Source organism: Sinohyriopsis cumingii, chromosome 5, assembly GCF_028554795.1.
Source record: "Sinohyriopsis cumingii isolate HCF-2022 chromosome 5, ASM2855479v2, whole genome shotgun sequence".
Taxonomy (NCBI): Eukaryota; Metazoa; Mollusca; class Bivalvia; order Unionida; family Unionidae; genus Sinohyriopsis; species Sinohyriopsis cumingii.
Genome location: NC_142965.1, coordinates 125,625,012 through 125,640,490, shown reverse-complemented (window position 1 = coordinate 125,640,490; position 15,479 = coordinate 125,625,012). Strand labels below are relative to the sequence as shown.

At 34.4% G+C, this 15,479-nt stretch overlaps 1 protein-coding gene across 1 annotated transcript in view; it reads left to right on the top strand.

The window, feature by feature from the left end:
• Positions 1 to 15,479, top strand: part of LOC149800134 (toll-like receptor 4) — a 56,921-nt gene that overhangs the window by 13,871 nt on the left and 27,571 nt on the right. Inside the window, exon 2 of the mRNA XM_089958353.1 lies at positions 7,281 to 10,045. Within this exon, the coding sequence (XP_089814479.1) occupies positions 7,284 to 10,045 (2,762 nt within the window). The 5' untranslated portion in view covers positions 7,281 to 7,283. The remainder of the gene's footprint in view (positions 1 to 7,280; positions 10,046 to 15,479) is intronic.

The following is a 15,479-nucleotide window of genomic DNA, read 5'->3' as shown; positions in this document are numbered from 1 at the left end:
GGAACAGATTAATTACGGTTAACAGTTACTGTACTGGCATTATCTGTGAAACAAGGACCCGGAAAATGACTCAAGGGCACGCGTGGTTGAAACACACTTGAAACGCGCACCGAAACAGATTGGATTGATAATATGCTAATCTGAAGTCTTGACATGATACAGATGATTCAGCTTGTAAGTCTAATTATATTTATTAATAAATAAATGCTTGAAGGTAAACCATTTAAGAATGACTTTTTATCTGATGAGTATTTAATTATGATCGATGCTATTCCTTTGTATACGTGATTAATATAAGATTGTATGCTTATCTCTTTAATTAAAAATCAGGGCATTATTAACCTGGCATGTGGCGTCGATTTTGATGCTTTGCCGACGCAGACCGACAAAGCAAAAAAATATTTTAAAAGTTTCATTTACGCAAATGATTTAATCAGCCATAACTATCGCTTATATTTACTCACAACAGTGAGGTTTTGCATGGAATGCTACGGGTGAGAAGTTGAACAACTTGTAATCGGCAATGATTACTCATATAATCGATAAATAGATAAATAACGTAAATAAATCTATACGTCGGCAGGAGAGACAAATCATTATGTTCCTCGACATTGCTACACCATACGGTCCAGGCCTATGTCTGAGTCACCTAACTTTGACAGTGTGGTGATGTCTTGCGACGCCAATCAAGTCGATAATGCAGGCGATGAATATAATGACGAGAATGAATGTCCTAGCCACCTGGCTGTGATATGACATGCCCTGAGATTTTAAAGCTTATGAAAAACATTTGAAAAATGTGTGATTGCTAAGGACGATTTTTATGTAGCTATGGCATAATACACGGATTCGTTAACACAAGCAACATTAGTCATAGTACGATGTCAAAGCAAGATCAACCCTCTACACTGTTTTTAAAGCTTGGCTTATGAACTTTACAAATTATAAATTATACTGAGATCTTAAACATTGTGGAGTATCAACCATAATTCCAGTGGACTTGTAGCAAAGTTATAAAAGTACTGTATTCATTTCTATGATGTTTCTTGTGACAAGGACACTATGTCTACGTGGAACAACTATATTTGTTCAAGCGGTAGGAACGTATATTGTTCAGCTAATTCTTCATGAAATTCACATATTTAAAGTAACTATTAAAACAATAGCATATGACTTTTGTGTACTTTCACACACACACACATACATACAGCGGTTATCTCTCTATCTCTCTCTCTCTCTCTCTTTCTCTCGTCATAAATATCCCGGAAAGGGACTTTGATCAACCTAAGTAAACAAAATACTTACTAAAACCGAAACAAAACAAATCGTGGGTCACAATGGTTTTGGTTCTTAATGGTTTCAATGTAGTTTTAAAACAACCTTATCGAAGATACCGATCTCATTACAAACGTAAGAGATTTAAATCACAATGATTTGCAAATAGTCAAATTGTATTAATTTTTCTTCCTTTTTATATTATCATTATCTAATTTACTATCAAAGTGTACTTCTAATGGGGCTCACTCTAACCGGGCACATAATTAAGAAGGGAACCAGCTCAGTAGGTTAAACTACAACCATGAAATTGAGTTATTACCCTAATCAGACATGAACTCAAATATTATAACATCCTATTACAAAATTTGAAAAATTGCTGATATAATTATTTATATGTCTCTGGATGAAGGTTTGCAGAAGAAGGAAATGGTTTAGCTGAAAATTAGGAACGAATCCGAAATTTGCAGATGCTATTATGTTCGACAAAACAACCAATGACATTTATGTAATACAAGTACGTGTAGGAAATTTACATTATAATGAGAATCCTGGACCGCTACCAAGTGTCAGCATACATGCACTAACATAATTAAAATCGTACAATGTGTGTTCTATCTTAATACTAGAGCTCTCAAATCGGCACATATCTTCTTACAGATCAGCCAAATCTTGATCTCAGATTTATGATATAATACAAATATCACCTATGTAACACAATACTGATTATATATATATATATATATATATATATATATATATATATATATATATATATATATATATATATATATATATATATATATTATATTTAAAACATTTTAATATCATATTCATGAGCAAATGAATGGAACTATGAAAGTTTGTGGACTATTGGGAAATCTACAAGACTTTACAGGTATTAAAGGCCGCATACTGTGTTGACTTTTAAGACATGGCCATCTGGAGAAATCCTGAACTAACGTTTTCAATTAGGGTGTTATGTTCTAAGCATGATTCACTAAGATCATATAGATCAAGAATGGTTTACCTGAAGTGATGGGTTAGGGAATTAGAAAATCTGAAAGCACAACAGAATGTGTATAAAAAAAAGGCTACCTACCTTAGGAATGTTAGTGACATTTCTAATGGGTTTATTACGTTTTGCCACACAAGTAATTGAACTTGTTATATAAAGCTCATCTCTTTCTGACACAGTAGTGATTATCCTCAATCTGGTGGTTTGAAATACCCTCAGATGTTTGATGAATGTTTTGCTGTACAAACTCTGTAAACTTATGCCCAGGGTTCTCCGTTTTGCCTCAAAAACTTTCCTACTTTTGCGAAAAATTTATTGTTTCATCACCTGACAGCAGCTGAAGCTTTAAAACAAAAATGAAAACGAAAGATTCTTATTTAATTCAGCATCATCACAATGCAACAACCTGAATGGTGTGCAAGTATTATAAAGACTTTTGCACGCTCTGAATTATTATACGCACATGATATTGGTGTACTGTCAACATAATTGTCAAACAATTTGAAGTCAGTCAATATAACGCTCTTATTCACATAGAACACCTCATTATATGGGTTCAGCATTTTGCCAGAGATAATTCCATCTAATCAGAAGTAACAACAGATCTGTTCAGAAAGATTGTTGGATCACAAACAAATAGCCCTTTCATGATAGTTGTATCACAGGTAACGAGTTTTCAACTATTTTGTTTTGTTGCATATAATCATTATCTTAACTTAAAGTGCGAGAAGAATTTTCTAAAATGTAAGGAAACAATATACTTGCTTTATGAGCTGACATGCTATTGTACTTGAATGCTATGTGCGTCATCAATATTAGCAGACTGACTAATTGCAAAAGGTCTGTGTGTGATGACTAAAACTTCAAAATTTCTAATGTTGAAATTATGTAATCAAATGGAATCATATCATGTTTATAGCACTGGCAGAATGTAACAAAGCTCAAACAGAACAGTTACCAATTTAAACATTCAAAAACAAATAATTGCTAACTATCATCTGACCCGATCCATCACTGAAGTTTTCATTTTCCTCTACCGGATTGTTAACATGGCATGATATGCACAAGTCTGTTTCACTGCTTTAAAGTGTGACAATATCTTGTATTATTCCCCTGAGAATCATTAAGCTGACATACAATTATCTTATTTATTAACTACACAACTACACTTCCCCTGACCGTCAAACTGTTGATACAACTGGTATGTGGTATATGGTTGATTGTTGATACAACTGGTATGTGGTATATGGTTGATTGTTGATACAACTGGTATGTGGTATATGGTTGATTGTTGATACAACTGGTATGTGGTTGATTGTTGATACAACTGGTATGTGGTATATGGTTGATTGTTGATACAACTGGTATGTGGTATATGGTTGATTGTTGATAAAACTGGTATGTGGTATATGGTTGATTGTTGATACAACTGGTATGTGGTATATGGTTGATTGTTGCAAATACATGACCAGTTACGCCTCGATTTATTACGACTTTTGCCTTGACATTTGTAACGAACCAATTTATTGCCGTAAGTCCGACTTGTAAGGATTTTGAGATGTTTAAAGCTGTCCGTCAATATGCCATTTTTACTCTGGTGCTTGGATATTCCCGATGTAGTCGGACTGGAAACTTATCAATTGATACTTTGTATCCATAGGCTTCTCCCATGTTACCTAGTATATGGCTTTTCCATGTTTCCACATTTTTCTTCTGACCAGAAAAAACGAGTTGGGCTTGAATCTTCGAGATTAATTTACACAATATTTCTCTTTAACTTTCACCAAGTGTTTGTTCCTTATCTAAATCGAAGGAATGGCAGTCTTCAATGGACTGTCCATCCAACAGTTTGATATTGTTACAAGATTCTTCCTCAGACATTACATTTGGGTTTTCTGTTGCAAACAAACAAAACAAGTGTACGACAGTAGTCAATAACAGTTTTGACGTAGCAGCAGGAACTGAAACCATATAATGACTGACCCTTGTAGGTTTAGATGTTTGTAGGTGATGCGACTCAGATTCGTCTATTATATTTGTAGCAGTTACATGAATATAACCTGAAAAGTTCTTAACAGAATAATAACAAAAATGTGTGTTCCAGCAATTCACTCGTCGTTGGTTCGTGTCATGATGGTATCAAAAAGCTCATATTGGTATGGTTGTTCTTTTCAAAACTATCTAAAACAGGATTTGTTAAGTTTCTATCCATTTCCAGTCGAAGCGGTATAAAACTCAAAGACAGTTTTCATTCATTTCATTCACATGAGCATGTGGTCTTGCTACAAATACTTCTTTTAACCACAAACATGTTCATAAATAACCGTCCAATGAAGCAAAACTTATCATGTTCCACCATATACAGAGTTGGCTTGCCGGCTGCCTATGTTTAATCAGTCTAAATTTTAAATATAAATGACCATCATTGCTTCTTCTTTCATTTGTATTTTCTCTCCGTTCATGTTGTTGTCATTTCTCCTACTAAAACAATCTCCTGGTGTGGTCAATAGAATCCCGATACATAATTCCGAAGGAAACCAACAGGTTTACCTTTAAATCTTTCCCATCGGAACACATATAGTCAATATTATGATAAGGAACTTGTAGATTCAGTCAAGTTTGATGAGGAAGGAAAGTCAAATATGAATGGCTGTATTTTACCTTAAATTTATATTCCTCCCAAAATATCTTCATTTGACAATTGTTTAAATGACAACTATGGTAAAAGCATATTGGAATTATACAAAACCTTCATCCGTATATAGCAACTAAAAAGATTTCCTGTGTAAAAATGTTGCTGATACCACATGTATAAACTCTTCGTCGTAAGCCAACGATCATATTACTTTACATGCCCTAAACACCCATGCTGAGATTGTTTTGTTTTTCTTGAGTACACATGAACAAAACTATGCAATCAACAAAACAAAGTAGCAGCGTTCTACTACTAATGATATAAGATCAATAACTCACTGAGGTCGGAACAGAAACTTTAATTGGTTTATTCAAACAACGTCAAGAATATGTTGGGTCATAATGACAAAATATATTATACTAGCGCTCACAGTAATTGCAAGTGTATGCATCTTTATTTAGAAACAAGGAACTCTCCGGACAGGCGGATGATGGGTAATGAAGGAGCGTATGATAATATAGCCCTTCACTTGCAAGGATGGTATATATTCAGTTATTGATTATATTATGGTATCACCTCTTGCATAATCTACTGTATCTAATTTCAAATGTTACTATTTTCTCTTCTGAGTGGTATGCATAATCTTATCATTTTTTTTATACGTATGTAGTTTAATAGTACTATTTATATTAATAAAAATGATGTCAATTTTACAAACGCATGGTGTTCCACAAATAATCAATTTTCTTTTCCAAAAACGCCTCACTATTAATAATCATAAAGAGAGGTTGAATGATACATGTCATAGCATTTCCAATACCAACGATATTGATAACATTTTTGATGCGTAGAATTTAATAACGTGTAGCTATGTTACATAAAACATTGAAAAGATTCTTACTGTTAAAAATCAAAAGGATAGCATGAAATGTGTGGCAATAACATTGTTTTTATTATTATACAGAATTATTATTTAAAGCTGAGAGTAAAACTAAAGCTGTGGAAACAATGACAGCCTTATACATTGGATTAAATTACAAATTAAAGCTCAGAAAAAGATCTCTGTTTTGCAGAATGTGACACCTGAAACTGTTCATGATCATTTTAAAATATGAACGCTGTAATACGTGATGTCAAAACTGTACAAATATCCAACTATATCTTTAAATTAAACACTGAACTTAATCGACCTATTACTGAAAATGAGTTTGTTTAGTGCTGTTTATGTTCTAGTCATGAAATTTGATATTTGAATGCTGTGATACATTGCAACCATAGAAGGCCACGATGGCTTGCAGGTTATGCAAAGTATTTGTCTCATGTTCATGATGACACAATTCGTCCATGCAATACACATCTAAGGCTAAAATAAAAGCCTTTTCCGGCCTCTACATTTGGAAAGAGGAGCAAATATCTTTATTCCATGGTTGACTTTCCAGGTTATTGGTTACACAGTATATATAATTATCGGTTACTTAATCAGACTAATTGTAAATTGTACATGCAAATGAGTATATGAATTAGGTGAGTGGATTGCATGCCTCATGCTTTTGTGGGAGACCTCAGATATAGTAGCTATACAAGGTAATGCTTGATGAATGAACTGTGCTTTCAATACTGACTATCGCTCACAGCTTAATCAAACAATGTGATGTTCTCCCATTAAATCTACATTTTATCGGTGGACAGTGACAATAGTTTGTATCAATGTTGTTGGATTTTCGTTTTTTTTTTTAAAAACAAAAAACGACAACATGCACTTTCTGGGTTCTATCATTTGATGACAGTGTGTCTAGCTTGACACCATAGAAAAATAATAATCGTTTAAACTATTTTATATTTTAATGCTCTGTCACAGTATCTGTGTATGTGTGTTGCAAAACAACATTAATCGCTTGTTATCATCATCCCGTTATCGTACGTCAAGTCTGTTTACAGTGCAAAAAATAATATTCGTTTATACTGGTGTATATCGGTATGCCCTGTCGCAGTATGTGTGTGAGTATTCACGTATGTATCTATCTATTGTATTTGTAAAGTTTAAAGGATGTCACAAAAAAGGGTTCAATACACTGATTAAAAGTTTTAATTTTAAATCTTTGAAATATTAAGTTAAAATTAAATATCGAGAACTTTAATTCGATAAAGATGTCTAGATCTGATGCTTAGTATCACTTTAGTCTGACCGTATCTTCTGAACGAAAATTAAATCTATCTACTGGCACACATGTGACATAACCACACCAATAGTTTCAAAACAGTGATCAAAATAATGACGCTTTTGTTGTAGAAACTCATATGATTCAAGTTTTTAAAAATCCAACATGGCTTAATTCTTTACATGTTTTGCAGATTATGATGGCGGTGTACTGGCTGGTTGGCCTCATTCAAGCAGTCATATATACAATGTCACATATGACTACTTCTAGCTTTTCATGCAGTCAGACTGATGCAACAGTATGCAATTGTTGGGAGGACTCAGAGAAACGCCTGATCGTTGATTGTTCACATTTAAATCTCACAGAAGTCCCTGACGTTCCGCAAAATGCAGTTTTTCTCAGTCTCAGCCAAAACGAGTTGCAAGTATTGAAGAATGGATCTTTTTCCAAGCTCTCCAAACTATTACATTTATCATTATTACTGAATTACATACGAGTAATTGAACTCGATGCATTTCAAGGTCTGGAGATATTACAAGAATTAATTCTTGATAACAATATTCTTCCTTTATCAGCCCAAGTATTGCATAAAGGTGTATTCCAACATCTGCCAAACCTATGTCTTCTTTCCATGCAAAATATTATCAAGGACACTGGTCAACATCAAACATATCTGGACGATGTATTTAGTGATTTGAAATCACTGACCACATTAAAAATAGATGGAATTCATCATCCAATTTTCGGATCTGGTTTTTCCAAGCTTACAAAGCTCAGAGTCCTTAACTTCACGCCAAAAAGATGTTTTCTGAACACCCTTTCAAATGAAACGTTTCTTCATTTAACGTCTTTAACTCATTTGGACATCAACGGTTGTCACATTGAAAGCATTCAACCGGGCACATTCGTTCCACTGCATGAACTCGAATATCTAGACATGTCTAACAATGAAAAGCTTGGTATGGATGGATTTTTTAACGCAACATTTGGACTCCAAAATACCTCTATTTCCATCCTGAAGGCTAGAAAACTTTATCCAACTTTCCATATTGGAGTGTTTGTAAAAAATAATATATTGGAATTTTTAAAAAAGACAAACATTAGAGAACTGTATCTAGACAGTAACAATGTCCAAATCATTGAAAACGATTGGGTTAACTACTATCCCAGTTCATTAGAAAAGGTATCACTTCGAGACAATAGGTTTTCCTTTGGATCGTACCTATTTGACATGGCAAAATGCAGTGGCATGAAAATCTTATATGCGGATCAGCAGGACACGGCGCATAACCCATTTCCTTTATCAAATAAAATGCCTACAGTGGAAACGAATACAGAAAAGGAACGTTTCACATCCGATAGTGAGTTTGAACAAAAGAAAGAAACGTTCTTAGAAAGAGATGCTGGACTTATAAAAGAAGTAAAATATAAAATCTATACCGATGCAACAACAACTCAAAAAACTTATGAGATACAATGGGGAGAAAACATACGAAGGAGGGACAAATTTCATGAATGTAAAGAGCATACATGGAGACAAATAGGAACTCAGTCAAGTGGCAAAGAATTAGGGTCTTCTACAAGTTCTGCCACAAAACATTTAGTCGCTTTCCCCATTCGTTTTCCTCCAGATTTACAAGAGTTGTATCTCCAAAATTCAAATCTCAGATACGATATTCCAGCGCTTATTTTCTATAATAACTCGCTACACAAAGTAAATGTGTCGGGAAATGCGTTATTCAAGTGGACAGGGCCTATGGATGGTCTCAACAATCTCCAAGTAGTAGACTTGTCAAACAACCTTTGTTCCGACATTGGGAAACATTTCTTTGAAAATTTCAATAGTCTTGAGACTCTGCTTATCGGACATAATCTTCTTGGGTATGTAATTGAGGGGGACATTAACGGAGAAATTTTTTACAACCTGAAGTCTCTCAAAAGATTGGACATATCAGATAATAGGATTTCATTTATACCTTCAAAGTTTTTGTTAGGTTTATCAAGCCTGGAAATATTGGATGTCAGCAAGAATTTTCTGCAAATACCCGATTTTGAAATCGATCACATGAAGAAAATTTCACACCTGGATTTTCGACAAAACCTACTGAGCTCAATCCAAGGTAACATGCGAAGACATCTTGCTGATGTAAAATCTAATAATATTTCCATCTATTTGGAGGGGAATCCACTTAAATGTGATTGTGATGCCACTGAGTTTTTGAAATGGATACATAATGAAAAGAGCAAAATAACGTTTGTAAACCTTGAGAACAACACTTGCAAATTTAATGGAATCAGTCGATCATTTCACGACCTACCTATATTCATTAATGATTTGGATAAAAGATGTGCAAGTTACACTGCAGTAATTTTGATTGCCTCTATCAATTTTATTCTTTTCATAATTGTTACAGCAATAGGAATAATGTACCGATATCGCTGGAGACTTCGTTATTTTTACTACATGACCAAGAGAAGATACAGAGGTTATACCAGTCTTGATGAAGTCGACTCAGACAACTATCAATACGATGCATTTTTGTCCTACGCCGAGAGCAGCATACATCTAGTAAGGTTCACACTTCTTTCAAAACTGGAGGATGAAGGACTTCATGTATGCATTCATCAACGTGATTTTCTACCAGGACGGACAATTTCTGCTAACATTGCCAACGCTATCCATTGCAGTAGAAAGACGGTAGTTCTGCTTGATGATGACTTTCTTAGCAGCTACTGGTGTATGTACGAGTTGAACATGGTTAGGATGGAAAGCATCTACTCGAGGAAAGGAGAAGATATTCTGGTGCTAGTTGTCAAGGAAGGGATAGACAAAAGTAAGCTTCCACTGGAGTTGTTGGACTTAATTCATAGGAATACGTACATAGAAGTTCCACAAGATCTTCGAGTAATTGATACATCAGGGATATGTGGCCGAATTAAAGATGCTATTTTAGGATAGTTAGAGATGTAATTATTTGCAGTGTTTCTGCAGATATGTGAAGAGGAAGAAAAATGAAATTCTTAAAATTAGTGGTATATCTGTCAGTTCATGTATCTTTCTGCTATGACCCATCATCCCGTTAGCACAACTAGTCCTGCAGTTTTAATGTCTGGCACAAAAACCTAACAAATATTGTAGTCATCGCGTTATGCGCAATTAGACAAATCAGTACTGATGCTTTTAATAAAAAAGTTGTAGCTTGTTTTCACCTGCAGCTTATCATAGAATTATAATCAGTTTTCACTGAATTGCCACGAAACTTAGTAAATGTTATGATCATGACCAGAAGATAAATATAGCAACGAATGTTTTTTGGAGTTATTAACCTTTTCGAAACTGATCTACTGTATGATAGAATCATGTGAATACGATGAGTATCGTGGTATTGAGTGGATCACCAAGAAATGTTGTACATATTATGGTCGTCATTAGAAGATGTGCATACTGTCAGATTACTGTCCTTCCACAATATACGTGAGAGTAATTACCCTTTATTCGTGCAGCTGAAACAAATGAATGATACATTCTTGGAACATAACTTGTCCCAGGCTTTTTCTTGTATCAGTTTGGAACTTGGAAAATATTGTTGATATCATCTGAAGATGCACATATTAACTACTGTGATTGTTGTTAGAGTTGTTGCTAATGTTATACTTAGAGCTTGATATAGTACAGGGGTCAAGCTAGACGTGACCTTTAGATAAACATGACTACTTTTGGACAGAATAAGGAGACTTGAAAGCTGAATAGAGAGTAGCAGGAGGAACGCAAGAATTGGAATCAGTGAGTGTGTGTGCTTTGGGTTTTAATAATGTGACTTTTTCTAACTCTCTTTTTATGAATATTTTGCATTTAACATTGTAGTAAGGAATACTTTATTTTCAAGTAAAATATTCTCAGCATTGTATGTATATCATAAACATATTTTGTAAATATAAGAATTTACCATATCATATGCAGTTTATTCATATTGGAAAGTGTGTATATTTGGAAAAAGAGACATATTTTGACTTTTCTTTATGCCTTTAAATGAGAACAGCAGAAAGTAAGCATTTTTGTTAATTTTACCTGACTGGCATGCATATATTCAGGTCCAATCAGTGTCGGCTGGCCATATGGCCCTGGACTCAATCCCAAAAGGGGCTTCGAAAGTCTGCAAATAAAAACTATCCTACATTGTGTACTTAGTTTTCTTTCAAACCTTTATATAGGAAATTATATGGGCTTGTTTTGGCATTCGATTCATTTTCAAAGTTCTATATCACCAGACCCTAGGGGCATCAAACAACAAAAATGGCCCAGGAATTTCTCGAGCTCTGAGAGTAACGTAATTAACACAAAGGAACAAAAATATCAGCTGCCACGAAAACAAGCAATTGATTATTGTACCAGGACATGACAGTCAAAAATATTTCCTAACAAGTTTGAATATCCCTTATATTGTCTACACGATAATACGTTCACGTCTTCACACTATAAAGTTCACCTATTCAAACCACAAGATCACTGTTATTACATATTCGTAACCATAACTTTGTGAATCTTTGCAACTGTCATTGTTTGGTAAAATTTTGAAAAGTAAAAGAATGAGACTGCTAGGAGTCTTGATGAACTATTTGTACATTAAAATAATGTAATCTAAGAACTCCGGTCTGTTTGGATTAATTACAAAGCGTAATTTCTACCGGGTTCATAGGAAGTTATGTGAAAAAATACATGGTGAAAAGACCTACAAGCGCATATACTGTAAACCTAAAGTAACAATATATAGGAGAGTTTCCATGTATTTTATGTTGATGATATTTGCATTAATGAGCAGCGTACCTACGATCAAATAGTTAATGAAATATATGACTCGGGATGTGTAAGAGTTTGTTTTTTAACCGGCATATCAACAGTTGTTGAAGCTGCAACACGTTTTCCTAGGGTAAAACAACATAACAATTCGGCTGGAATGACGGAGTTTCACAAAACCCAAAACATGTTGTGTACATCTAAAGTATCGCTTTCCAAACAGAGAAAGTAAAATTTACATTTTGTCGACAACCTTTTTTGCCCAGATCTCCTGGTAGCATGGTTTTCTGCAGTGTTTTCCAAAATTTTGTGAACTCAGTGAATGGCTATATACATTTATTATGTCGAGCTTTTAATGGTATGCATATTGGCAAATCACTCTCAATGTTTCGCTCTTGGAGTCTAATGTACTAAAATGATATATTCAACAAGATTAGACCCTGGATAAACAGAACTGTTGCCAATAATGTGTAATATTTTTGTTCTGAATGCTTTACGAACTCTGCCACCTGTCCAAGGTGTTTTTGACGGTTACTGGGAATTGTTTGAATCTCAGATGTTCTCTGCGTCATACATTAAGAGACTTAGTTTACATGTTACAGCCTGATCACTACAAATTAGTTATTGGTTTGACAAACATGTAACTAAAATAAGACACTGAACATTGATACTGCAAACATAACATGCTTGTATATGCGATAGCACTTCATAAATAAAATGCATAGCAATGCTACATAACATATTCCTTATTAATAAATTCCTCAACTATACATTTTACCACATACCATTATTACGTATCTGTCTCAGAATCCATGACAGATATTAATCACAACAAAACGCGAACTAGAAGGACGGGACAAGTAAATAAATAGCAAGGGCAAACCACGTTTCCAAAATGACTTGTCTTAGACAAATGGCTGAAGATATGTGTGCAGGGCCTTATTCAATATGCCTTGTATTGCAGTTACCTCTAACTTCAATCTAATTTAAACGTTATAAAGCTCCATAACAACGCGCCGGTGCTTAAATCCGACGTCGTTACAGACTTTCTGAAGGAACAAAGTATTCAAACTTTGCCATATACTCGATACCTCACTGTCTCAGCTCCAAGTAATTGATAATTTGCTGAGACGCAATCGATTTGCAAGTCGTGTAATTGTGACCAAAGAGTGTGTTTCGCTTGTTAAAACGATTCCTTATATCATTTCCATGACACAATCACATTTTACCCTTTCTTTGTTATGGTCTTCAAAATCTTATCAACTTGCATTTATGATCTTGCTTGTAGAATATAGGTAACACTTGATAGTGAAATTTCTACTTCTGCTGCGTGCCTGTCTTCAAGTTTGAAAACAACAAGGTTGACAAAAAGTGCTTCTCTGAGTTTGAAAATGCTAGAACGGCAATACATTATAATGTACGGTTTTGCATGTGTTACCAAGTTTTGAATTTATGAGTTCCAGATGTATCAATGGTAAAATAGCCAAAACAATTGGTCGATATTATCCACAAATCCTATCCAATTTATCAATGATTACAAGTTTTTTTTTTAAAACTCCCAATCGTGGATTTAAAAGCAATTGCTGCAAATATCAATTCCTCAAGTTCTGTTAAAAATAAAACTTTGCCATAAAATATGCGTCACTTACATTATTGAATCAATGTTGGCTGACCTTTGAAGGTTTATTAGATCTTCAAAATATACTGAAAATGTTTCCCAATATTTCCAATACAAATTTGATTATTATTTCTTCATACCATACCACTCAAATTGCAATAAACATACATTATGTTTGATACTCAGTTGGCTGATGCCATATTCAACGCATGAACTACTTCTTTCACCGTCTCGAACATTTTTAAATATATCACAATGAGCTTTGTGCCAGTATGTATACTGTACACTAATGTTATTATTGCGCGCTTTACTCCCTGCATAATCAACACTTTAAAATACTTAAAACACGAGCGATTTAGCTCTGAAATAGATTTCTTCTCTAGGGATATTTTTGTGAACGTTGATTTAAAATCTTTGAATACAAATATGAAAAATCTATAACAGACTTAACTATAAACTTTCACACTGCCGACATCGTAGAGATATGCATGAAAAATTAAGCTACGTTAAAAATCCAAATCACACACCCAAATACACACACACACACACACACACACACCATGGCTGACATTCCTATTAGATCCGGTTTGCACATGCTAGTGCAATGGTTAGTCCAATGGGTGGTGGAGATTTGAATATTGTTAATCCTTCGATTCAAATCTGTTTATTATGCACATCATATGAGAGTAACGTTTTTGTCTATTTGGATATCTAGCAGATTAGTTACTATGATATAAAGAAGCTTCTAGTATTATGCACCGATGATTTTCTCGAGAATTATATCCATTTTTTGAGTTTGGGTGGCAATTGACACATGGAATCGGTTCACAATTAATACTTCCAGTTCAGTACCCACGAATGTAGTTCTAGTCTATTTTTAGAACATTTGTTCCTCTCTCATTTTGTTGGTGATAGAAGAGTTTTATTTATGCATGTTTTGGTAGGGATTTAAAGGTAACTGTTTATTCTTGATAATATGAGCTCAGGGTGTTGTTGTCTGTGTGCATTTCCGCGACAGTGCACAGTGAGTAATAAGGCCTTGGTGATGATCCGGAAGTGAAATATGTGTTCTGTTTACATGCTGCTATGTTGACGGTGCAGCATCTAAAAAAGGAGCAGGTCAACCTTTGACGAGAACTTCACCGTGAAGTCATCTTTGAAGGTACTTTAGATTAACATATGATTTGTATTGATTGTAACACAGTGGAAAGGTCAGTACTGGGGAACAAATGTAGAGAACATATAGTAACATTAATTGTGTCCTATGTCCACATGGACAGCTAGTAATCAAATAATTTTTATCGGTGATGGAGCTGAACTGCGACGTCAATCAGACCATAATCAAAATGGCACTTATTCTGCTAGGACTTCTTAACTTCTCTATTAGTCGGTAAATCGGACACCAGGACATCTACGATTATATATCATGAACAAAATTCATAATGCTATCGCTTTTCCATTTTCCTCCAAGTTTGGAAAGATGAATTAACAGTGAATCATGGGTGCAATTAATAATGCATGCACACTGACAGGACAACATCTGTATTGGTATCAATTTTATATGCAAATCGGAAGACAATGCCGATAGGTCATCAGGTTTTGGACTAAATATATCACGAATACCTTGTCGTCATCATAATTAAATGTACTTCAATTTCCGTTGTAAATAGATTGCTTTGATATTAGATATCTTCGACATAATTGTTTAACATTTCAATTGGAATTTTATCATTAACTGAAGACTGTATAAAGGGGTTTCTTAGCCAAATCCTCTTTTGAACTTGGACGACTGCATGATTTGTTTACCCCACCCACCCTAATCCCACAAGCTTGGTCTAAACAAAATTAGAAAACAGCTTTGTGGAGGCAACAACATCGATTTTATAATCTATTTCCTAGCTCAAGAACGTTTCAAGGAATTCATTATCGTCGTCAGACAAAATAGGGTTGGCTCAGAAACCATCCCATTATACAATATA